Source organism: Cinclus cinclus, chromosome 9, assembly GCF_963662255.1.
Source record: "Cinclus cinclus chromosome 9, bCinCin1.1, whole genome shotgun sequence".
NCBI lineage: Eukaryota > Metazoa > Chordata > Aves > Passeriformes > Cinclidae > Cinclus > Cinclus cinclus.
This window is the reverse complement of record NC_085054.1, coordinates 19,532,700-19,560,018: the sequence shown is the minus strand read 5'-3', so window position 1 is coordinate 19,560,018 and position 27,319 is coordinate 19,532,700. Positions and strand designations below refer to the sequence as shown.

The window sequence follows — 27,319 nt, the reverse complement described above, 5'->3', positions numbered from 1 at the left end:
TCGTATTGCTTCACCATGCAAGGAGATAACTCAGGCTAATAATACTCTGTCTCCTTTTTATCCTCCTATAGCCTACGCATAACTTAATTCCTAATTCCAAAGGGCTCACAGAGGAGATTGGCCTGGTGCTAGTTTAATTTACACACACATAAATCAAAGCTCAATCTACTGGTATAGATGGCACTGCACTGGTGTTAAAATGTAAAGTCTTCAGCAAGGCCAGAAAATTCTCCTTCAGCTGATCATAAACACCATGTTATCCTAGATTCAGTCACACCCTCCAAATTTCTAAACATTGCATCCATTTAAATTTGCATGTAAATAGAACCTATCCCGAGTCACAAGAAATACGTCTTTGCCTACCCAGAAAGCATTAGTGCAAATGTAAACCAAGCAAAAAATGGCAGAGTGGTAGAAACTTGGCATCCATGGAATTATCTTTACATCTAATGAATAGTGTCTTTGTTTCTTAGTAACTAATTACAGTGGAACTGTTTAGAGAAAAGGACTTCGTGATATGCCTGAAAGAACCAACATAGGGCACTGAACCAGGACCATGTTAGTTCACAGTGTCAGATACCCATTCACAACCTCCTCCTACTACCCAAAACTGCAGGATCAGGCTTCTGAACCTTCCAGAAGCCTTAAATTACCCCAGGCACTGTGGACTGAAAGGTTACCATTTCAGGATAGGAACAAGCTGTGCTCCTAGACCTTCACCCCCAGGCAGTAATCCTCAACCACACAGGAAACCCCACTGCCTGCAGGCACCTGCCTGACTGTGGCTCCCAGCTGCATGAAAGCCCTCACTATTCTGCTCTAACTCAAGCACACATAGCTGCTTTCAGAAAGCCCACATTATTATTCTGATTTTGAAGAAAGAACTGCAGAAAGCTGAATCAGAAACTTTGAAAACTGCTAGCAAGACCCTGGTTTCACTTACCCTAATCTATCACCACATTTCATCACCAATCTCATACCTGCTTCGAGCTCCCACCACTGCGCCACCTCTGCCCCCTCCATTAAGATATAAAACAAGGGTTAAGTGACAGATAGTATCAACGTGGAGAGCAATCTGTCTCACTCAGAAACCAATGCACCAAGAATAAAGAAAGAATTATTATCCTGTGTCAATATGATAAATTACAGTCTCTTTTTCCTAAAGAATTTCTACTTTTTCAGCTAGCAAAGAAAATACTTCTCCTTTTAGCACTCAACATCAGAGCAGTTTCTTCTGACATTCTGTTCAGAGTTTCTGCAAATGAAATTGTTTATTTTGGTGGATGGCTGATGTAGCTAGTAGCTACAGCACTCATCTTGGAATAAACATGAACTGCAAGCCAGTGATAGGAATTGAAACTGTTCCTTCCATATATTTGTTTCCAAAACATAAATAACTTTGAAAGATCTGCTGCTTGCCCTTGTTAAAGTGAACAAAATGTTTAGGGAAAATGAGTCTTCAGTGTTTCCTTACACCAAACAGGTTACACAATCCCATGTGCCAAATCCATGAAGTTTGTGGTCGCATTTCCTTCCTAGAGCAGCAAGTTTACAGCTGTTGCACCAGACAAAATAGGACTAGGAGGAACTGGGAGAAATAACCTCCTGATCTACCATACCCTCTCCATAACATTTGTATCAATGCCAGAGGCTTGTCTACACAACAACAGAAGGATTTAAGAAAAAGTTAGATGCCTTGTAGTGCTAATGGGAATCCACTAGAAATCTTTTCCTCATATCGAGCCTAATCTTCACTTGCTTTGGTGCAACACATTTATTTGTCTTCACCTCACAAGCCCTGTCCTTTTGCAGCATCACAACATGCTTGCACGTGCTTTTCACTCTCTAGACTGAACAACTTCTACCTTTGAATCCTTCCTTGGCAGGCCACTTTTTCAAGACCTCTCATCACTCTTGCTGCTTTCTGTTCCACACCTCTCAATGTGCAAACATCCCAAGAAGGAGACAGTACTCCAGTTAATACCTCCAGAGGTCAAATCTGCCAGGAGCCTTGGGAAGCCAGTGAAAGCGCTCCATGCACAGCCAGTCCCTTACTCCCAGGCACAGGAGATTGTACCATGGAGGAAGGGATGTTCTTGGTGTAAGTACAGAGGCATCCTCCAAAAGCTTCATGCACCAGGACAGAACGAGGCTTCGTAGTGACCACCAGGAGGAGAATGGTTTTTAGTGTTTCTAGGGAGACAGGTCTTGTATTGGCTCCTTCAGCACATACTTCTGACTCCAGGTTCTGCATCATCAGAGAAAAATCAGTGCTGCACTGATCCAGAGTGAGGCAACCAAAAGCAGCATCAAAGACTGAGCTAATTGATTCAGCTGTGTACAGCGGGGAACAGAAGGGGTGTATCTTTCAATTACTGCCACCTCCATGAGGGAAGAACGATTAATAGAAAAGGTTGACATGTTAGAAGGTAATTTTTGCTCTTCAATTGCTTGCAACCCAAAGTAATGTCCTATCTTCATACTTGCAACCACACAAAAAATGATAAGATGTAGAGGACCAGTTTCATTACTGCAGCAGCTGGGGGGGAATTGCCAAGCTCTGGGATACACACTCCCAGGCAGTGACCTACTGCTCCCCAGCCCCACAGCATGTCTGTAATCTCTCTCACAATAAGGTTGAAAATGGAGCTGACTAGAGGATAAAAGGATAGGGGGTGGGGAGAAAAGCAAACAAACTCAGCTTATTAGTAAAACCTTGATGACCAAAAGTTCAACAGAGCACAAAAGTGCATCACCAGAGGTCTTATGATGTCCAGGAAATAAGCACTGGCAGATCTGGTACACATGGCTGCATTTGCTATTCACTCTGCAGCTAAGTGATTAAGTCTCCAAACTGCATTTCCAAGACCCTTGCCTCCTGACTTCCAGGTGCAGCCAACCCCTCTGCCCTTCATATCTTAATTGCCCACTCTTTGCCAAAACACGAACAATAACAGCTCATGTTCTGGGGGTTTAAAAGAGGAGGAGCTCCTGGGTGGCACAGAATGTGTTCCTGCAACCTTGAGCTTCCCTTCTGAGTCCCTCATGTGCCTTGGGGTAACACTCACCTCAACAGCTGGTGCAGTGGGTTTTGGGCAAGGATATTTGACAAGCTTAAAAATAGGAAAAGGAAGCTGGATGAGAGCTATGCAGTCTCATACTCTGTGAGCCTGAATCAGAAATACCTCCCTGCACACTGAGCCTTATAAGTGATCTCCCAAAGCTTGAAAAAATAAATACACTCTGGCAACACACCTTTCCTCCAGCATCCCTGGGAAAAGGATGGGGACTTGCTTGTTGGAAGAGAGCCACAGAGGCTAATGCAGGGAAAGGTGGTGGTTTACATTCAGAACAATTTAAAATGCTTTTCTTTGGAAGCTTCCTCCTAAGTCCACCCATGTTCCTTCCTCGGCCTGGAGAAATCTGTGGAAAGTACTGGAGCAGGGAGATCTGCCTTCTTGTACAGGCACTCTTTCCTCCCCAGCAACTACAGCCCTCTACCCCAGCTCTCCCGAACCTCCCACAAGGTAATAAAACTCAACAACAGACAGCAGGCTCTCTCCAGCTTGCTATATTTAACTGCAGACCTCTAAGCATTCCTCCCTTTGCACTCCTTTAAAACAGTTGAACATAAACATGGAGAATGAGAGCTGCTCCTCAAGGCTGTGAGGAGCCTGAAGCTCAGGTTTTCACCCACTGCCTCTGCTCTGGGGCTCCTGCATTACCACGTGTGCCATAAAAACCACCGGAGAGCACGCAGGAGGAGGGAGGGAACACTTTTGTTCCTCCGCCCCAAGAACTCAAGGTACTAAATGTTAATACTTGGAAATCAGCACTGCCAAGAACAAGCTCCCCACCCACCCATCCACCCTAAGCTTTGAAGTGTTTTCTTTCTAACTTTACCTCGGCACGCTGGCCAAATAAGTCACAAGTTTACGAAGGTCTTCCTGCCTTATTCTGTCATGATTGCTGCGGGCTGGGAAGGTCAAGACAGGACCACCTCGTTTATCACGGCCACCTGTGGAAAAAAAGGATTGTTAGAAAATCAGGCAGGAAGCACACATCAAAAAAACTATGTGCACTGAATTGATAAATATAAATTACAGCACATTTAAGAGACTGCACGCTCTTAGCTTTCAGACTTGCTTAATTGAGGAAGACAAGCTTGCATTTGCTGGAACTTCAAATGGGGAATATAAGGGGAAAAAAAAGCCCATACAAGGAAAATTGCTACTAACACTTCTTCTTTCACCTAATCCCATTACATCTAATGTATCTGCCGCTCCAAGCAGGTGATGCTAATGAAATCCTACTGTGGGGATAGTTTTAAACTGGTCAACACCAAGAAAGTGAAAGCATTTTTTACTGCTGCTCAGTGTATTGCACCATTCATTCCAAGACAGTTACCACATCCTGCCAGTTTGAAGCCATGTATCCCAGTAATATTTATGCAGCAGTGTTCTCATCTATAACATACTTCATTAGCATTAAAATTTTGATTAGAAGTTTGTCTTCTAAGTTTCCATCTATAAAGTGTTGTTGGCAATCAGAATATTTGTGTGTTTTTTGTTTTTATTTTTTTTTTTTGGGGGGGAGGGGGGTGTTGGTTTCCTGTGGGTTTCCTGTAGCTTTCCTGTCTTAAAACCCACTTCTTTTAAATTGTCAGTGTCTGGCCCTTTATCTTTTACAACAAGTGTCTAAAGGATTAGCCATAAAGGAATAACTTTACCCTGAACGATACAATCACAAATACAGGGGCAAGTACAATTTATTCTGCAGCACTCTGTTTTATTCTTTCCTGTAAATAAAGTTTAAGAAGATTGAAACTGAAATCTAGTACCTCATTTAATGTTTAGTTCTTTTTGCACATATTGTCTCAGGATTTCTTCCAGAAATTGTGTGTTGTCAGATACATGTTTGCACTGTTATCCAGGAAAAAGTTAAAGCTAAATTACAGCTCACAAAGGTGGTATGGAACTGCAAGGACCTCACAAACAAGATGTAAAAATGCACATGAGTTTGCACTTCTCAATGGAAAGTATAATCCCTTTAACAGAAATATCACTTCTGAGAAAGGAAACCCACGTGCTTTCTGAGCTAATTTACTTGGCCAGCAAGAAGAAAAAGCTACACAAGGACATGAATATCTCCACACTGCGCTCTCTCATTAAGAACATGGGACACTTGCAGTCTGTGCTATTGGCACATTCTTGTTACTATATATAAGTTTTCTTAAAATACTGATAATTTTTAATTGCTAAGATCTGTCTAAAGAGTCTTCTACAGCACTGCTGTCTGTACAAGGCAGAGTGTCTTACACAAATTTCCTCTATACAAATAGAGATGCCTCTGGTACCCATGGTTTTCAGGGGATGCAATACACCTGAAGAGCTATAACTGTGCAAGTCTCCATTGGAACCAGGTTGTGCTGATTTGTCCAGGGATACAAATGGAGAGGCAAACAACAGATGTCAGCTTTGTTTTGAGCCCTCATGCAGACAGGGGTACATATGGAGTATAAAAACTGTCCTACCTAATCTCCACCCAAATCTCTGTGCTTTCTATTTGCCTTTGGCTTTACGCCATGAAGGTGAGGAAGGTCTACCAGAATTCAGTGTCACCTTGGCAGATCCATGCCTCTGCCACATAGCATGAGAATAGGGGCTTAAGGTAAAAAAGGATTCAATTTACAAGGAAATAAATTAATGTGAATATCCAGACCTTTTTATGAAAAAAACAAGCTTCCTCATTTTAAGAACATTCTCCCTTTGTTGAGATTATTTCACACACATCAATGCCAAACCATTATATCATGCATGATATGCATCCAACAGAAAAGGAAGCCAGCCTATAGAATAGCAAACCAATACAAGTAACTAAAGCTGGAGGGAATTATTTTTTCAACACAAGAAGCTTTTCAAGGTCTTGAAAATTTTCCCATCATATCTAGATGTAACCAAGCTTTCAAAAGCTTCCAGGTATTTGCTGAAGCAGAGACCTTAACTTGATCTACATCCCAGAAGAACATGCTACCCAGTACTCATTCAGACTCCCTCTCCTTCATTCACAATTATTTAAATATTTTTACAACATGGAAAAGCACAGAGAGTTGAGCTCAGAAGACATCTGAGCCCACATTTATAATCCTCTCCCAGGATATGAAACACCTGGAAAGGGCCACGAGCTTCCCACAGCCCAGCAGCACTAATCACTCTGATGACTGTCCATTCACTTTGGCTTCATAAATCAAAAATTGTGTTTCTGGTAAGGGACCCCTTTAACACCTACCATTCCACCAAACTGAGCTCTACAAATTAAATAAATAGAAACCTGTGTAAGTTCTGGTAGGCTGAAAACATTAAGTCAGAAAATTCTTGACCCTTTTAGTAACAACACAAGGTTTGCAGCTACAGAAAAGAAAACAGGATCCAGAACATTCCTGTCCTGTCTTTGCTTCAGGATAAAAACTGTCCCTCAACAGTACATCTAAACTGTCCTCAGGGGAGCAGGATAAATACGGCTCAGGCACAGGGTGAGATGTTACCAGGACAGACCAGAGAAAATGGGTTAATTCTCATTGGAGGAGGAAGGTTATATAACCCAGTTGGGTGTTTCTGGATGATGGAAGGATAAGTAAGTGCCTGGACTGATTCCTTCTAGTCTTATAGTGGACAAAAACAAGGAGACTTGGGTAAAATATCAAGATATGTTAAGTTTAGAAGCAAATGTTTCTCATTTGTGGTAAAAGTGCAGCTCCAAGCTTTGAGCAATAGAGTAAAATTATTGCAAGTACATAGTGCATGTTAGAATCCTTCAATTCCTTCCTTCAACTCCATGCAACCCCAATTACTGAGAAATCCCTAATTTTTATGAATGTTTCCATAATTTACAATTTTACCAAGAGCCTCTACAAAGAAACATCAGTTTTCTTCTAGAACAAACTGTTGTATGTTTAATTCACCATGACACTTGCAGAGTTCAGTAACTGTGGTTTACTCTCTTAAATACTGATAATATGCAGTGTTTTTGTTACCTTTTGTAACCCAAAATCTCAGCTTTTCTAGGCAGACTGAAGGGAGTATTGACATCATTGAACATGCCTACATAAGGATGCTCATCTCCTCTAACAGAGCCTGCTGAGAAGTAGTAACACACAATAAAAGACAAGAAAACCTTCTGGCATTGGCAGGGCAGGGAGTCTGTCTACACCATTCCTTTTCTTTATTATTATCTTTTACTGAAGGGAATAGTAAAATACTGAGAGGGGAAGACATTCACCCCAGTGGGATCCCACAGTGTGTCACCTAAAGAACCAGGAGGAGAAATAAGGTTTTCTGACTTGATCCACTCTGTCGGAGCTTCACAGTGCTTGAGATTCTGTCTCTGCTTGTTAGTAATCCACTCAGGAAGACAAATCTTGCCCCAAGTCAGCCATGATCTCCACACCAATTGTACATGCACAGTCTTCAGAGCTACTGAGCACATTGTTTTCAAAGACAATAAAAACTAGGAGGAAGCCAGGAGTCTCAATTGCTATAATCAATAAGTCCCATCTCCTGCCTCCCCCTGGACTCACAGAACTGTGATGAAATAATCAAACATGTCATTAGGTTTGCTAATTACAGTTATTAAATGCTAAAACAAACAGCTGATAATTTCTTACTGTTTTTCAAGTTGGTTTTTCATGAGCTTTGCTCTGATTTAGAGAGGCAAACAGATGGTCTGGTTATTAGTGCTCTGGAAAAAAGGAGTTAGAAAAACACATGTTTTTCAGGGCACAGAGTACATTGAGAACAAATATTTAGCCATGTATGCCTTGCATTTCTCCTACAAAGTCCTTTGCTGATGGCCTTTCCTGTCAGTGGCTTCCTTGCCAGTTCTTCCCATCTCCCTTTCTTCTATCCTATAAGAACTCATGGCTAAATTCAGGGTTTATTCCCAGAAGTAAGATCACATAGTTTTTCCTCCACACATCATCCAGGGGACATTGCAGTGATGGCACAAAGCACTGTGATGCATACCACATTAAAAGGAAATCTTAATGAAACCTCAGAAATCATGCATGCAGGCAGGCAGCACAGTTAGTGGCCTCCTGATGACCACTTTTCCAGTCAAACCTGCAACCAAGAGGAAAGAGACTCCAGTGAAAAGATCCCTGTTCTGCAGTTGCTTGAACATCTCTTAGTGGTGGGCCCAAATGTTTCTGCCTACAGTAGCCCCAACTGCCCACAGGTAAGCCAAGAAACTGGCCATCCCAAAGTGTTAGTGATATGAACTCTGTGTACAGGCGTTACCAATCTCAAGTCCTGAGCCACAGCCATCCCTGTAAATACACAATAAACTGAAATTCCAGCTATGTGTAGTCCTTTTGAGGACAGGAAATTATCAGTTTCCGTTAATGCAGACTTCTTGTATACGGCACATAATGATTTTATCAAGCTCTGTTTTCAAGCTGCATCTCTCCAGTCCTATCCTTCCACCACGATCCTTACCTGCTTGCAGCGACCCACATTTAAGGGTTTCAAACCCTCTGCTTCCTTTTCCATTCTCTTCATAAGCACAAATTCACAAGGTTTAACCACAGACACAGGCAAATGTCCATACATGTAAAGGTTCCCAAAGAACCTTGTCTAACATCCTGCAGCACACCAGCAACGGAAACAGGAGCAGCACATGGTGTCTCTGGCCCCTGTTCAGATGTCTACTGCAGTTCAAGTAAATGTGCCACTTCATCTGACCCTGCAGATCATAAGCTGATCAATCTTGATGCTGTAGACGCTGCTGAGACCATAAGTGAGTTTCCAGAGAAGCTGAAATAATCCTCATCAGGTAATTCAGTCCAAAATATGGTGAAAAAATGAAATACAATGAAGGGAACCAGGAGACAGACGGTGCTCAGCTGATGTCAGGCACTTCAATACAGTGATAAACAATACACTCTGGATTTCTAAATCTAATTGACAGACTTCCTAGGAAAGGAAAGCATCAAGGAATTGGTATCCAGAGTCTTAAAATAGCATTCCTTTCTCTGTCATAGCTGAGCTCTGTGCTACTGAACTTACTGTGAGCAGACTTCTCTACTAAAACTCCTGCCACTTCAAGATAGACTAATTTGTTGCAAGGGTCATACATAGGATTACCTGTGTGACCACCCTCCAGTTCAGTTGCAAGTGATGGAAATTTAAGCTCCCACAGGAAGCCAATTAACACAGCTGCAGTGCAATCACCATGGCCTGATCCTCCACAATGGTGCTTTTTGCAGCATCCATGTATCAGAATTAATTCCCCATATCAAATTCTAATGGCAAACTCTTACGACATTACATTTAGGATTAATGACTCTGAAAACAAGGCTAATTGTTCTCACCAGAAGATCTCCTGGCAGAGCAAGTCAGAGACTGTAGATGGAATGCCCAGAGCAGCCACTGAATGATCCCTTTTCCTACAGAGTAGGTTTGTTCTGCAGTCACCCAAAGCCACTGCATGGATTTGAGTAGACAACCTGTTGTGTCTTGCAATTCATCTTCATTGCTTTATTTTGGGGTAATTCTTTAATTTCAAATGTGTACTGGCCAATAAGCCACAGCATGTGGCAATGCCAGTCACTGCTGATGGTGGTACAGACACTCCAAACTCATACCACAGGGCACAGTGCTAGAAGCTGTACAGAATAAGGAGAAACAATGAGAAGACAGATTCTCCCTGACAGTACAGTCTTTCTCTTCCTCATTTGAGACAAGCAGACAAACATGGAGAAATAGTCAAGGAATGCCATGTTTTTCTAATAGCAGATTTCCCATTTTTGAAATCTCTATTTATTTCAAACTATACCAGGGAATGGTATAAAAATGAAGATCTTTTTCTGTAATAAAATATAGAAGAATTGTTGATGTTTCATTTGAAATTTCCATTCCAGAGGAAAAGGAGAATGGAAACTTTTAATTAAAATCAAAACTTTTTATGTAATTACAAAATGTTTACATCACTCAAAACTTAGATATTTTGGTTAATTTTATTCCCAACCTAATACAAATTCCCATGTCCACAAATCAGCATTTTTGACCTGAAACCAGGATGTGAACTCTTCCAGTGCCCAGAGGCACTGGGGGTCTCATTTCAACTGTTTCTCTGAAGAGTGAAGTGTATCTACTCCAGAAAATGAAAACACTTGCACCTCTACATGTGGCATCCCTGCCACTAAGCAACCTGTGGTGTCCTTGGACAAGTTTTTGGGAAGGTCAGTGTCTTCTTCTCTCAGCTTTCCTCTTTCATTCATCCTGATGGCCTAATTTTGGTGGAACCTGAGATAAAGCCGTCTTTTCTTTAGATCTCTTTACACTGAAATTCCTTCTTTGAAAGACATTTCCGGAAATCTTTGCTTTTCCTTCAGGTTCTCAGTCAGGTTCAGCTGTTGCCATGACCCAGATCACGAGGCTGCTCCCAAGATGGGGGGTTGGGGACAGTGAGCTACCAAAGGATGGAGATGCCCGAGTTCCTTCCACTTCTCATTGCTCTTTGCCCTTTTGGTGCCCAAAGTGCACAGAAAAACCTCCTGCTTTGCAGACACACTCTGAGAGCTCTTCTTGTCACAGCTGCAGCAGCTCACCAGCTTATTCCACCCTTCTGCTGCTGATTCCTCCGTGCTCAACCACGTTCTCAGGAACCTGGCCAGCCTCCCCCTTTGTACTCCTGCCTTGGCAGATGAGCAGACAGTACCTGAGTGATGGCAGGAGCCCACACGCCACCGCTCTCACGAGCCCTCCAGGGAGCGGAAATACCAGGAAGGATCCTGAGAAACTCTTCTGGGTGGGATGTGGGGAAACGCTTTCAGCGAGACCCATGACATCAATCAACTAACAAGCTTTTATGGTCTAAGTGCATGAAAATTTCCATGCATGGGAAGGGAACATGGTAACAAATTCCCTTCCTTTTTCCAAAAGTTCATACACGCTGTTCTGTACTACCCCGATCAATAGAAAATCTACCATAAATATAATCAAGCAGCTGAACAACACCCAAATTTACACCACTCTTCTAAAACAGCGTCTGTTTCTCAAGAAAGACTGTAAGCCCAGTTTCCAAAATATTTCACCACCTCTCACTGAAAAGCACCTAAAATAATCTACAACCTGTTCTATTTCTTCTCATCAGTGTTCCTCTCCCTCTCAGAATACAAAAGATCAGTCTCTGACTTGTAAGTCACTCCCTAATGACCCCCAAAGCCATTCCATTGCTGGAAGCAACATACTGAACCACCCAGGCAAAGCCAAGATTTTGTTAGAGTTTAGACAACAAGCAGGTGGCCAAAGTCTCCCCAAACCAGCCCCCTGCTTAATCTGCTTCCAGGAGGTAGCGATGGAAGCAATCAGTGATGGATGGGATGCATCTCACCCACAATTGCTCAGTGCATCTCTCTGCATAGGAACTATGGAATGGGATTTTCAGGTACCCTTTAGACACACATGTGAACTTTGTTCAGGTTCAGTTTAGCTCCTAGATGAGATCACTGGAAGAAACCAAGAACCAGTTCCAGGAAAAAATCCTGATATTATCCACCACCCCTCAACTTTCCTGCAGTGCAGGGATGCAGATGCGGAGCCCCACTCCTGCTGCTCGCTGCTGGCTCAGTCAGCCGAGGGGAAGTGGCAGGCACAGAGCCCCAGACAGCACTTAGGCTGGATGAATCCATGCCCAGACAGTTAGAGCTGTATGTCAACTCTGAAATTAAGTGCACTTGTGAAAGCCTGAGTGCTCCTCTGAGATGATGGCTGTGTAGGCAGGTCCTGCTGTGCCTGCTCTGGAGCAGGTGGCAGTGGCTCTGCCCTGTCTGCCTTTTCTGCCCTTTTGCTTTGCACTGGAACACAAAGCAAAGTGTAGCCCCTGCCCTGAAGGGTCTTGTGTGTTCTCTGCAATTTTCCTGTTGAATCACAAACAAGCTGGTGAGACCCAGCTGATGAGAAAAGCAATAAACTCTGTAACTGACATGTTCAGCTGAGAGTTTTTGTACGTGCTGATAAATTCTGCTGGTGTAAGGAGAACCCCCTTGACAACTTTACTGTACTGCTATCGTTAAAATTAACTGTAGTATTAAACTCTGAAGAAGATTCAATAAAACTCCTGTTCCTCAAGGAAGCCTGATTAAAACACCATGTGCTCTCTGTGCTGTGCTAACTACAGAACATTTTTTTTTTTTTGCTGTTGATCTTGGAAAATCCAGGTATTTGATTTTTCTTTTTTGTCAAACATTTTCTCTTCTGTGATCAAAACATACTCTAGGAAATAAATCCATTTCAATTAAAAAGAACCTAGCCATCAGCTGAAATGCTAAAATCATTCTCTTAATCTGCTTTATTACCACAGTCCAGGGGAACATTGGGCAGTACTTACACTCTGGGCTGGAAGTGGATGCTGAGGCTACTGCAGTGAATACCAGCAGCTCAAAGTATTCTGCCTGCAAAGGGAACTGCTGCCTGTAGTCATTGCATTTGGAGACCAGGAAGAGTAGGTGTAAATCCTAGGACCTCTAGTTGTGTCAGGAACGGCACATTTTGAGCAGATCCAAGTCTGGAGGCTGGTGAGTCTATGTGGAGCAAGCAGACCCTGCCTGCAGCGGATCACGGTGTGAAAGCCTGGGGGATTGTGTTGGCGCTGCTTATTTAACACCCCCCTCTGCAATGCAGGCTTGGCACAGGGCAGTGTCTAACGAGCTGATGATTTGATGTGAGACCCTCTGGCTCAGAACTGAACACAGGCACCATCAGTGAGTGGAAGGGGCTACATAAACAATCCAGACAGGTTGTCATTAATAAATATTCCACGAATTACCAAATGATCCTGCAATCATTTCCATGCAAAGCAACAGCAGGAGCCAAGAGCTAAATTGCAGTACAGTCTCTGCATAAATACCTCCCCTTCACTTCCCCAGAGCACCCAGTTCACAGTACAGTCCCTGCATAAATTTCTCCCCTTCACTATCCCAAAGCACCTGGTTCAGCTTTTGTGTCTCAAACAAGTGTGCAGATATGCTGTGTTTTTATGACTGTGCTCCCCTCTTCAGAGCAGTGAAAGCCAACCATGTAAAACATTTCAGGACATTCAGAATGAGACTTCAATGCAAGATAAAGTGTTCCTGCATGTGAGTACTCTTGGGATAGTCTTGGGTTTTCACAAAAGACTTTTGGTGTTTCAGAAACTTCCCTCAAACTCCTGGATTCTCACGTCATTCATGAAAAAGTGTAGTCAGCATTTATAGATCCTCAAATTATTTCCCCAAGTCACACCTGGACTTGTGATCCACGGGCCATTTAACTGTTAAAATGTGGGAAGATGTCTCATACCAACTGCCAGTAGAGGGGAAAGCTTTTCTTGCCTGGATGACACCTCTGTGGCTCAGCATGGTGATGAACTCCATCCTTAAGGGACTGGGGACTCCTTTGGAGAGAGCCCTTGAGGGGAAAAGTCCAGGCACAAAACAGCCTTGCTGCAACCTCCTCTCTTCTGCAGTCAGTATTACTTGGCACTGTGGTCAGCATTGTGGAGACGAAGGAAAAAAAAAAGCAAAGACTGCAAACAAGAGGAACTGGCTATTCTTGATGGAGGTTTTTCTCATTGCAAGCAACCTGAATGGTTTATAATGATCAGAAACACTACCACTGGAAATACCCTGGGTTTATGCTGCCAATTTGAGTGACTTCATGCAAGATTATGATTGCTTCAGACTTTCTCTTCCCCCTCTCACTGACAAGTTGTAATTCACACTAGAAGCAATATCATCCAAGCTATTCTCAAAGCCTCTTCCATATTGTCTAGTCCTCATCCACCCCCAGATCCTTGAAATTTGTCTCCTGAATGAAGGCTGTAAATCTTTGTACAGAATGGCAGGAGAAGTTTGAGCATCTGAGTTATTATGTAAATGAAGCATCAATGGTACTTTTAACTGCAAGCTGATTGGGACTGTAAATGGAACACCAGTGATTTATAGGCCTGAGTGCTTCCTACGTACAGGAATTGAATGTTATTAACTGACCTTGAACTAGAAGCAGAATCCCTGAAGTGTCCTGCATGCTGAGACAGCCCACATCTGGGCTGGAGATAAGCAGCTGCCTTTTATCCTACCTATCCTATCCTATCCTATCCTATCCTGTCCTGTCCTGTCCTGTCCTGTCCTGTCCTGTCCTGTCCTACCCTATCCTATCTGCTCATTTACCTGTGTCTCAGAATATGAAGAAAATTAATGTGGACCAGTTTCCAATGCTCTGAGTATTACTGGATAGTTCTGGTCCACATACAGCCCTTTCCTTAGCAGAAGAGCTAATTTAAGTACTACCAAGTTCAAACATGAAACCAGTCCCTTGAGAATCTGCATCATCATAAGGACCAGGATGTGGCAAACAGTGCTCATGATGGGCTGGAGGGATCAAGGAAAGATGTGCTCACCTGACACAAAGGCCACTTTCTCCTTCAGTATAGGAAGGACATCGGCAGCTTTTAAACCATCATTTCGGAAAGAACCTGCAAAACAGAAAAACATGGAAGTCACATTAGAAGAGAGCATGTTCTTGCTCCCAGCTTCATGGACATGCCATGTTTCTTAAAATCAGACTGGAGAAAGGCTATAAATTACATAAAGGCACCAAGAAAGAGACACAAATGGCTGATAACGAACACCAATAACATCAATAGAGATATGTTCATAAAAAAATTAAACACAGAGAATCAGTTCATTGCTCTATCCTTCAGAAGTTCTGAAAAATTAACAAATTTCCCACCTAGTATCTAGATTAATCCCTGCTGCCTTTTTCACAGACCATAATATCAAGCCTGGGAGATGCCCAACTTGTAGAGCGAGCCAGGAGTGTTCTCCCTTCACTGTTCTGAACACAGCCCAGGCAAAATTGCAGGGAACATTACAGCATATACACATCCATTCAGCATCAGCCTTTGAGACAGATTTGTAGAGGGGCTGGATTTAAAAGGGCTTTTCCCCTTTGCCTCTTTCTGCTGTGCAAAGCACAGCTGGGATGCAACAGCTCAGGGTGGGACCACAGTCAGAGGGAGGACATGGTCCTTATAAGGCAGTCAAAGTCTTCCTTGGGTAAGGAGTGGTTTGAAGCCCTAGCACATTCTCATGCAATTTATGCTGTTTGATTACACATTAAGCATATCTGCACAGGTCATTTGCCTACCCTGAAGTGCCAAATTACTTCATGCATCCTAAATATTCACTGAAGAAAACACAGACTTTTACTTTCTTGGGAGCAGAACTGCCCACAGTTTCAGGCTCCAGCATCATCTCTCTGCTCTGCAAAAGACAGCAGTAAGAAATCACCCCAGAGCAAGCCAGACACTGCTATTCCAACAAAAGAAGGTTTGAAGGACACCTTTTCAGTTCCCCTGAAAAGTAACTAATCCATCACTAGGTAGTAAATAATAGCCATCATGACAAGGCCTTAGATCTATTCCAGCTCACCAAAGAATGTAACACATTTGAAACCCTGTATTTTCACTTTCTGCCTTTCATAGGCAGCCAGTGACCAACATTCTTCTGAGAGGGTGTCAAAGTAAGCAAGTCTTCTCACTAAGCAGTTTTTTAGAAACAGGGCAACATTGCTGCAGCCATCACACCCTCCTTGCTGAACACAGCAGATGGTACCTGACCATTTGGGTCTGAAAGTGGGACTGGGGATAAAAGCACCCCCTTTGCATTGTCACCTATTGCTCCCAACATGCAGCCTGCAAAGGCAAAGTGGTTCAATCCATGCAGACATTTGGAACAGACAGGATGAAGACAGAAACATCCATTTTCACCTGCAGCTGATCAACAAATGTTTGCAATATTAGGGTTGAGTTACTGTTTTTGCCAGTCACAGTCAGGTTGTGCAACAAGGCTGCCTTGTACATGTAAATATGTCCCTTCCCGGTGACCAAAGGTTACAGCTACCTCTCTGTGTCTCCACTTGCTCTCAGGTGTTACCTCTGTGATACTTAACTCCAGGAGATGTGTAAGCTCACCAGCTAAGCCTTAAGCAAGAGAAAACTAGCACTCAAAGGAGTGAGGTAATTCAATGCAAGGCCAAGACCAATGTAACTGCAATTTGAACAGGCACTGCAGCACAGTCCCAGGGGATGCCTAAAGAGTGCATTGTGTCAGTAAAATGTTTTGGGACCAGGGAAATGAGTCCTGACTGCTGAACTCTTTCTGTGTTCAAGAAAGCAGGACTTCATGCACTCTGTGTTAAATATATGAGATTTTGCTATTAACTTATCTTCTTAACATGAATAACCTCTCAGATCCCAGGCTGTGGCTAGTTCTCACATCAAAGGTAGGAAGTGCTCAGTCACAGGCATCATTTGGAATTTAAGAAGCTTTGTATATAAGCATCTCATCCAACCATGAAGCAAACATGAACAGCCAATGTGTGAGACACATCATGAGAGTTTGAATACACTCAAGTGGAGTACTGGGCCACATTTATCCAGCTGCAAGATCTGCAGTGTCAGTGCAAGTTGAGTTTTTCCCAGTATTTGTTAAATTTGTCAGGAAAATGGCAAAGTCAATTCTTAGGCACCCAAGTGTGCAGCAGACAGTATACAACTGAAATCCTTGTGAATATTGCTAAAAAAAGCCAGTGGGCATATGTAAAGCACACCATAAGGACTTAAGAAGAAGTCACTATACTGAGGGCTGAAGGCCAGTCTCAGACACTCTCCTGCAAGGAAAGACTGCATTATACAGAGGAAATATGCATGGAGACCAGGAGAAAAATGTATGACTTTAAAAGATGGTCACCTCCTGAGCTGTAGCAGGGCAGGCTGCAGGCAAGGAGCTCTCTGGTAAGAGCCCCAATGTCCTGACTATGCACAGGAGAGGCAAGGAAAGATTTGAGTTTGGACAGTGCTGCAGCAGGTACTTTCCCCTTTCTCAGAATCACCCAGGACAGGTCAGGCACACTCCAAAGCAAACGATGAACGAATTGAAAAACTGTGAGCCTGTCCTACAACCAGGGAATAAAAAAAAAGTCCCAAGAGCTGCAAAACTTCCCTTGGGATGAAGAAGGAAACTGTGGAAGGCAGATCGGTGCCTAAAGCAATGCACAGTACTTAACCAAGTAGAAGCTCATGACCCACAGATGCAGCCATGGCCAGTGCTTCCAGAGGTTGCTGCAGTTCCTGACCAAATCTTTGCATTAGAAGCTACATCTCTGAGCATGCTGTCAGGTTCCAGCAAGAGCTGGGGCAAGGTATGCATAAATGGGAAAACCAATGGCTCTAATGAAGACTCCAAAAGCAGCAGCCAATCTGTCTCCAGGAGGGGCCAGCATAGCAATGATGCATTTCCCAGTTCATAAGTTATTATAAGCATATCCCTAATGATGCTCATTTTCATCCCCTTCCCCAGCTGTTTCTAATACATTTGTTTTGTTTGTTTGCGTGCTGGATCCAAGGCCATGTCCGCACAGCACCATCTCATTTTGCTGCCAAGCCCCGTGCACACAAAAGCTGTGCTTTATAGCCTGCCCTACACCTCTCTGCTGCTTCTCTCAGACAGCCCTTCTGCAGCAGCTGGACTGAGATGGACAGAAGGACGAAGGAAGGGCAGGCTGAGCCATCTTGCCATTGTCCATGCACTAGTTTGCTGTTTCTCCACCCTCATAAACGTGGGACTAAACAACAGAGCCCCTCTTGCTTTTTACCTGCATGGTCTGCCAAGACAGTCGAGCACTGCAATCACCTCTTTACCAAAAGAGAGGCACAGAGAGCATGGTACTGTGACCCAGCTACCCTGCAGCCCCTCACACCTTCATCACATCCTGGCTTAGTGTGCATGGAGCAGGGACACTATGACTGGCCACAAACTTTTATTACTCCAGTGACCCAAGAAGAAAGCACACCATGCCAAGTCTGAGTAGCAGACAGTATAATGCGCTCTTATAAACTTGGAAACACTGAAGAATTAAAAGTGGATCCTCAGCATGGCTGACTCACATTTCAGGGCAAAGCAGCATCACACGTGCACAGAACATCTCCTGGCAGGGATTCCCTGGGTGGCAGAAGCAGCTCACAGTTTTAGATGAGATGCTGTAATGAGAAGCCAGATGGGTGAGCCGAGAAGCTAAAAGCATGCTTCCATGGTAAATGCAACAGTCCTGAAATTGAGAAAATTTGTTTTTCCCCTGCACAAATTCCCTAACTGGCCTGGAGAGCTCGCTGCTGAAGGACATGGAGGTCAGCAGCTCAAGGGGTTTCCTGAACAGGTTGGAGATCAGCAAACAACAAACATCTTCAGAGAACCGTAAAGATTAATAAATTAAGCAAGAGTTTTGGAAAGAATGTAAGCCTACAGACTTTGAAGTGAAAGCCAAGCTCTGACTCTTGGAGTGAAAAATAAATTATCCCCAGAGAGAGCCCTGTAAGCTTTAGCATTTCTTTCTCAAAGCAGAGTGCAGGGTCTCTGCTGGAGACACTCTCTTGGGCTAGATGGAGCAGTGGTCTGCTCCAGAGTGGCTTTTCCTAGAAAAGCTTCAGTTCTAATCCGAAAAATGCAGCTCTTGGCTTCAAATAAAGATCAGCTGCTGGAAATATGGAAATACTTTCTATACTTAAAAAAGTATGCGTAGGCAAGAAGAAGGGCTCCTGTCAGAGCACTGCATGGGGCTTAATCACTTGGCTCCTGATGCCTTCAGCAAGAGTTGTTCATCCCAAGTCCCATGCAACGTTTCAGGAAAGGCAGCCCACATTCTCATAGTTCTCAGAACAGATTTGACTATTTAAAACTTTGGCATAAAGTTTCTTTAACCAAACAAAACCAAACTCCTTGGGCTAAACCCATTCCTCGAGGAACTCCCCTGGAGTCCAGGATGCAGTTGTAGGATTAATCTGGTCCATATTTCTTACTCCCCCATTAAAGGCCTCTCCTGTATGTCTATACCCCTGCTCGCACACCCCAGTTTTTGGGGCATTACCTCCCAGGTTTATCATAGCCTATTCCCTTCCTACCTTTTTATTATCTTCCCCCCTGCCCCCCACCAAAGTCTCAGTGGAATTTATTTGTCTTTGCAGTACTGTAGCATCTTGGCTTTATACAACACACAAACAGAAGGGATGTCTGATGTGAGCAGAGAGAGGCAGAACAAAGGAGACTTTAGTATTCCCATTGTAGCCTTTGCAAACTGAGACACAGAGAGATTGACTTGTCCAGTGTCAGACAGAAAGTTTGTGCAGAGCTGAACCCTCTTTCCCCACTGCTTTTCTCATACAAACATTCCTTTGTTTTCCAGCAGAATATAATCCTCCTTTTTCTTCTCTTTACACTTCTGATTTCCTCCTCCTGCCCTTCTCTCTCCATTATTCTTTCCTTCTGCATTTATGCCTCAAATATTTACTTTTTGTGTGTGCTAAACCCTCTTTAACCCCTTCCTCCCCTTCCTGCAGGCTATTGTCTGTCCCTGCAGGACTGTGAGCCTTCCAAGTTTCATTTCTCTGCTTTTCCACAAGCCACACAGAGGGGCTTAGCGAAGGGTTCCTGGGCCTTTGCCACTGGGATTTTGCTGGCTGAGGCTCATTGGTTCAAAGGCAGAGAGGCCACAGCATGGCACAAGCATTTGGTTGAATAGAAGCAACATGTGCTCCAGACTAGTATTTTAGCACCATCTGGCAGAGATAAATGAGGCTGGACACTTTGCATCTGCCAATCGCTCCTCTGCAGACAACAGCCTGATCCCTGATGCAAAGAAAGAGCATTTTGGTGCCCTGAGCTCCCCAGGAGCCTGCAAGGCTCTCCTGCCATCCTTCCCCACTGCAGGCAGCAGAACAGGCTTTGACTCTACAGAGGAAGGAAGGAAGGATTCAACTGAATTGAATCTAAAGACAGCACCAGAGAGAAAAAAACTCACAAAATTAAGCTGTAAATATTGTTACCAACCATTACAGAAGACTAACGCAGAACTGAATACTTCTCCGTCATTACCAATAAAAGGTAATACCTCGTCTCACAGGAAGCGTTTAGTAGTGCAGATTGGAGTGTGGCAGGGACAGAGTGAAAGGGAGGTTGGATTAGCACCACAGTCCTGGGGCAAGGATGATGGCTGTGCCCCTCCATGCTCCTCTGCTTTCTCCAGCCACCAGATCCAGTGTGCACACTGACACACAGATCTGTGTCATGGCTTCAAAATTTGCAAAATCTTGGACACCAAATAGATAGCCTGCACAAAAGATTAATCACACTGCAGCACGTCACACTCTTTATCCCAGCTGAGACAAAAGTCACATGCATTATGTTGCTGCATTTATTCTAAAATTCAAAAATTAATGTTGGGTTTATATGTACTAGTTAGGCTCAGTCCAAGACTCATGTTATTTTCTCTGTGTTTCTTTATACTGTCCCTCTTTCTATTAATTAGACACCTCTCCTGCTTGCTGAAATATCCTCCTGGTCACAGCTATTGGGTGGCAGTACTAAAGTTTCCTTTCACTTTCCTTTCCTTTCCAAGTTTTGCCAGTGAACATCAGAGTTCCGGCTGCTTTTCTCCCCCTCTACACCAACAGGTCGATCCCTCTGATTTCTCACTGCTCGAATCCCTGCACAGGGACAGTCCCTGCCAGCAGAGCCCCCTTCCCTCCCCTGCCTGTAACACCGGGAGAGGTAGGGCTGGGGTTTGGGGGACCTTGCTAATTGCTGAGATTGTTATTCCTTCCACGAGGTACTTGGCAGCATTGAGCCTCCCAGCACAGCCTTTGAATGTCCACACATCTAAACAGTAGCCTCAGCTTGAAATCAAGCCAGAGAATAGGCAAGGCCTCAAGAAAGATAGAGTGGCTTGCAGCAAGCATGCAAATTCATTAGCCTGTGTGCACGTGTGGCCTCTAATAAGCCGTGCTCAGCATCTGAAGCCCAAAACATCTCACCCTGTGCATCCCACCTAAGCCAACAGACAGGCTTTGCCTTTTCACAAAACCATTCAAACCATCACAAGGATACTAAATTTATGCACAATCTGCTTCAACTGCTTAGATGGGGGATTTTATTAATTTCATTTTAAACATACACTAATAGAGATGCCAAGAGAATGCAATGGCTGTAAGTCAGTCTTTTGCACATTTTCTTTTCATTTTCATCAGGATTTTGGAATCAGGCTGAGATCTTTTGTTTCTTACACTTAGAAAAATAATTAGACATTATAGGTAGCCCCCTGGATAGCACATCTGACTGCTAGTCAAAAGACTTGGCTTTGTTTGTGGTTCTGCTACTAAACGCTTTATGATTCTGAACAAGCAGTTTTAACTGTGCCAGATCTTGGTTTTCCTCTCTACAGAACGGAAATAATGACTGCCCACATTAGTAAAGCACAGTCAGGTTCACAGACCTCAAAAGCACCTTTCAAACGTGAATTAATTTTGTCCGAAAAAACCTCTCCGAGTTCTCTGAGGCAGGGAACTGTTGCAGTGCAGTTTTTTAGACAGGCAAAAATGAGGCATCGACAGTAGGAAAGACTTGCTCTAGTGATCACAGAAAGGACTTTCTGGGAAGGCATGGGAGACATTAGGAGAACTGGAAAAATTAGATCATCTGTCACAAAATCCTGTGTTTTATTTCGTAAGTGTACATGGGATAGATGTGCTGCCCTAGAGGGAAATAAGTATATTCAGCACCTTGAGCTTTTAGTGGTTAAGTTTCTTGCCATCTACAGATTGCTCTACACATCAGTGACCACCTAGATGCAACAGTCTTTTATGGTGTTAATAAACAGCTATGGGCCATTTGTAATCTGAAGTCACATTTTAAACACAGCCATGGTCTCTATTCAGGCCTAGTGTGCATGAATATTTTCTTTTCATTTCACTCCCCTCTCAATTACAGTTGGGTTCCTTATGGAAACATTCCTCAGAATTTTATAATCCCATAAAAAGTTTAGAACTGCTGATGGATTCCTGCATGAAGGATGCAGGCCCTCTTTGAAGCTGTAAAGTCTGGGTATCCTGTGTCCCATCCTCTATTAAATTCTGTGGTTTAAAATAATATCCTTTAAGTGGTGTTGGTTTAGTCAGAAGACTTTTTCCAAAAAGCTGCAAAAGGGCATCTACCAGCACCTGCCACATAGCAGTGACATGCTTAGGGTTTTCCACCCATGTCCCAGAAAGCCTCCTACTCACATCCTGGAGGTCCCCAGCCACCAGTAACTTCTCCAGGACAAAAAAATTAAAATAAAATATCTAATTATGTACAACATTGAGGAGGCACTTTGCTGAAACGCCAGCCATACAAAGGAACCATATGCCAGTGCCCCAAGTGTGCTTTGCAAACATCTGCCTCTCAGGGGGATTTCATGCCAGACACTAAGAAAGCAACTTTAATTAGAGGACAATTGAGATCCTTGTCCCAAAGCCTGTGACTGCCCTAAAAAAGTAAAAAACATCCTAAACAAACAAGGCAATTGCATTTCCCTCATGTTTAAAAACACTCTACATTTTATCTTTTTAATTTTTCTGACAGAGTTCAAGATACCCCATCCAAACAGATTGACTAAGTTCCCACTGCCTTCAGAAAAATCCCTGTCTAAGAAGGATGGTTGTGTCTAATATGAATGTCAGAGTGGGTTTAAAATTAGTCATTTTTGACGGTGGTTCATTCAAGATTCACAAACCAGCACCTCACAATTAATTAGGCTTACATTTCCCTTGTCTCACATTGCCTCAAATCCCTTCTGACCAGATACATTTCTGCCTTTGCTCATCTCCTTTGGTCCCTCTTTCTTTCTGCCAGGGCTTATGATTTCAGCTTGCAGCTATTGTGTCATCCTGGGAAGCTGATTTAAAAAAGAATGAAAGAAAACCTAAATCTGCAATTCAAAGGGGAGTTTTCCCTTCCTGTGCATGAATTCCCTGGTTAGGGATAAAGCAAGATCCATGCCCTAAGCTCTTGACACAGGGCAGGCAAAAATAGAAACTGTCCCTGCAGAGGGTACATGGGACAGTAGCCAAAGCCCTGGTGGGATCACAGAGGCTGCTCCGTCCCACGAGCAGGACGCAGTTCATCCAAACAGGGCAGTTGCAGGCCTCTGGGTAATGCATCTCTGGACAAAGCCAGCAAAACCAAGGCAGCAGGAAGAGCAGCAGAAAGCACTGCAGCTGACATCAGGCAGAGCTTGGGGACACATCAGGCAGGCCCGAAGGGAGCACAGGGAAAGGCTCATGGTCTTCACTGTGGTGCTGGGCTGCTCCAAGAGCTGCCCTCCACAGCCCTTACCTGGGGAGCCCGACCTCCTGTCACACCCCACTCTTCTGTCCTTTTTACAATTTCCCAGGGTCTACTCCTCTGAAAACCAATGTACAACCAACACCAGCCCACCAAAAGGGCCTGTGCACAGCCCACTTGCAGCTGACTTCAGATTGCCCAGACCTCTCTGACCAAGCACTGAACTGTGAAGCAGCAGTGGCTCCTGTGAGGGTCTGGCCAGGAAACACTCTGGGTGTAACTCCCAGCTTTAACTCCCCCACCAGCATCCCACATCCAAACAAAACCAGGGCAAACATTTTACATACCTCAGTGGGAGGGGGAAGGCAAGACATTCACAGGATTAAATAATTTATCTGCCTCTCTTATGGATGCTGACATTTTTGACACGCATTAAACATTAATGAAAATCATTTTATGGATGGCTGAGTCATGCCAGTCAATGGATAATCTCCTGCCTCTCCACCTGCCCCTTTCACCCTCATCTGGCTCCTATCGCAGAGTGCAGCCACTTGTAACTCTGCCCTCTGAAAGAGGCCAGGCTCCCCCAGATGCCAAAGAGCAGAGCAAAAGCACTGAGGGGGCTGAACACACCCTGATGAACACATGGATGAGAACTGAGCTCACGGAGCCCTAGCCCCACTGCAGTTAAATTCACAAACCTGCTGTTTTGTTAATTAGCTAACACGAGATGCTGTGAATCATTTTGGAAAGCAAATTACCTCCCTGATTTCCAAAAGCTTCCTAGCCGCATTTCTTTTTTTAACTTACTATTTTTTCCTTCTCTCAATGTATAAATGCCAATTAAATTACTGCCTGCCTCTGTTTAATCTAATGTTAGCCTACTCATATTTTCAGCTGCTCCCTGATGCCAGTATGGCCCCTTATGCCCAAATCTCTTTAGCATGCTAGTATAAATGTTTATAGCCCTAAGACTTAGTGCTGTAAGAAGCCTGACATTTTTGTGCTAATAACCTATGATGTTATTATAATGTTGAATTCAAAAGGATCACTGATAGGTTGAAAATGCAGCTTTCCTTTAGTTTGCTCCAGCCAAAGACACATATAAAGAGATGACTGAGATTAAAGTCATATGAGCTGTCTGGATCTCTTTCTAGACAAGCAGTCCTTAATTTAGCTGAAATGATACTGGAAGGTGGAGTTACAAGAAGCCACTGGGCAGGTTTCAAAGACAGAGGCTATGCATTCAATCTCATCTATCACAGAATCATAGAACCACTGTAGTTGGAAAAGACCTTTAAAATCATCAAGTCCAACTGTTAATCCATCATTGCCAAATCCGCCATTAAACCAAATGGACTATGATTCTGGATACCAGTTACCAGGAATATGTTCTCCATCCCAAACATATCTTTCTTTATGGAACAGGCCAACAGATTATCACCTAAATGCAGCAAATTGCCTTCTTTTCACTAAGGGGGATCTCAGATCTGCACAAATAACTGGCTACAGGTTAATGAGATCTGACTGATCTCCAGAGGGTGCAAGCTGCTGCTCTATAGATCCTGGACAGCTGGAGTCAGATGACCATCCAACTCCTCCCTAAAGCACAAGGAAATAGTCCTGGGCCCTTCTTTCCAGCCCACTGCCAGGTTGTGTTTTTTCTTTCACTGGAGGTGACAGAAGTGCAATATATTAGCAATGATATTTTAATTTCATAGATTGAATTATAAAATCCTTTTCCCAAACACACTTTCCCCTCTTCTGAACGTATTTTACTGGTTGGTGGTTTCACTGAGCAGCATGCAGTGCAAAAAACAGCAATTCCAGGTAAGAGGAAATTATCACATTCAACGTGGCAGTAACAGTCCACCAAGTTTATCAGATAGGTTTCTAAAGATAGGGAAAATATATTTTGATCTGAGACAACCTATTGCAGCCTGTAGAAGCTTGCTACAGGCAGTTGTCAAGCCTCCCTTGAGTATAACATTGTGGAGCAGACCCCAATCTAAACCAAGCTAAGTCAACCAAAGGACATTTCATACCTTCAGTAAATAAGAGATAAGGAGAAAATACAGTATCTCCCACATCTCCTACTGCAGATTCCACACCTTTGGCTACAGCAGTTTTAATAACCCATTTTTATATTTTTCCCTGTCCAGGAGTACATCCTGCATAAGCATCTCATGCCAGGCATCCCTGCTCTCCCACACAAACATGCAACCACCCACACCTTCTATATTTGGCTTCAAGGTCTGCTGATAGAAGAACAGAAAATGTATGCATTTCCAACCTAAAATTCAGCCCAGGGTTTCCATGACCTTTTCCTGCAAGCTCCAGCTCTGCTGATGGAATGACTTGTCCATTATGTTAGTTGTTCAATAACTCTTAGGCACCTAATACTGCTTTGAATAAACAAGTCACAGTCAGAAGTCAATGAAACATTAGGAGCGATGACAAATCAGAAATAGCAAACTAACTGCACAAAGGAAAAGAAAGAAATGCAGAGATGTTTTTCTGCTTGCTTACAAAGAACACCAGAGTGAAAGATGGACTGGAGAGAACAGATTCATCATGCTTTGGCTTCATTACTATAATAATTAATTTATATTAGCAGGTGCACATTTAGAAGATCTGTTTCCACCCCTCTGCCACCACCAGCTGGTGCAACATGAGTGTGTCAGTCATGGGAAATAGTGGTTGTACTGTGCCCCTCACCATCTCTTACGTCTGCATCCTTTGTTAAGGGTCCAGTCAGCAGCACTGGTAGAGATTCACAAACACATCAGAGAGATCAGTTTTACCCCAAACTGCTTAAAGTGAGCAGAGCCAGCTATGGTGGGAGACAACCAGATGCATAACTTCATTTCCCATATCTCATGGGAGCTGACTGATGGCAAAATGAAGGTGTCATGGCCAGGTATTTGATACAGGACATTTATATTAGCATTTTATAAATCTGATATTTATAAAGCTGCACTGGAAAAGTAGCTATAATATTCCACCAAGCACTTTCGCTCCTGAGGAACACAGCATGGAAATGTTCATGTGTCTGCAAATCCCTGGTTTATATCTCACCCAGTGGATCCCACTGCAGAATTTGGCCCAACATCAGAGTTCTCAGATATTGCTTAGGACTGAGAGGTCCAGAAAAAATATCCTCTTGATAACGCCTACTTGCATCTTCTGATCTGATGGAAATTCAGCCTGTAGAATATACGTCTACCCCTTCTCTCACTTTTCCTAGGAAGCCCTATCAAATGTGATATCCATTTATAGCAACTCCAGAAAGCTGAGATACATGACCCTGGCTACTAATGAAAGCCACCAGATAAAGCAATAATGACATCTTGGGAACAAAAAATGCATACTGAAATATTATAGAAAGAAAGTTATCAGGCAGGAGATGTACAACATTCAATTTTCACAGTGGTATACTGGCTTAAATGATACAGTCTTTTCATGGCCATCAAATGAAGCTTTTTTGCAAATGTTTTGTGAACTCATACACAGAGAAAAAAACAAAGAGATAAATAAACAGTGTCATCTTCCCCTGCACTGAAGTGCTACAGTGAGCACACTGCCTGCAATAAGACTACTGACAATTCAGGATGTATCACCCTGAGCAGTATCTCTGTCTGCACATATCTGACCTGCCCATTACCATCATCCTCTGCCACACAGCACAGCCATGCACTTCAAGGTATAAATATCCATTGAAGCCAAAGTGGCAAGTCAGCTGAGCACATAAATTGCCCAGGTTCTACCGAGGGACAAGAATAATTATCTTTCCAAATCCACTTTAAAAACCCCAACTAGAGAATAGTTTCTGAAGAGGTCAAGCCCTGATGATAGCTAATACTTTCAAATGAATATTTGTTATTGCCCAAATACAAAGAGCTGTTTTAACACATCACAACAGCAGAATGCCTCTTCCAGGAGCGAGCTCACTCCCATTTCTGCAGATCATCACTTAAGTGTTCCCTAAGTCATATGACTTTCTGGCTTTGAAAGATTACCCTTTGATGTCCAACAGACAGATGTCAGCATAAAAAAGATGGGGGGGAGGGGGAAGTCCAAGCTCTGCACAGCCATCAGTAATCAAGAGAACAGCAGTGAGCCTGTCTG

General features: G+C 43.4%; 1 protein-coding gene across 1 annotated transcript in view; it reads right to left on the bottom strand.

Moving 5' to 3' along the window:
- Window positions 1–27,319, bottom strand: part of LOC134047094 (kalirin) — a 341,858-nt gene that overhangs the window by 173,160 nt on the left and 141,379 nt on the right. The window contains exons 2-3 of the mRNA XM_062498020.1: window positions 14,437–14,511; window positions 3,904–4,018 (exon numbers count right to left, since the gene is read on the bottom strand). Of these exons, the coding sequence (XP_062354004.1) occupies window positions 3,904–4,018; window positions 14,437–14,511 (190 nt within the window). The remainder of the gene's footprint in view (window positions 1–3,903; window positions 4,019–14,436; window positions 14,512–27,319) is intronic.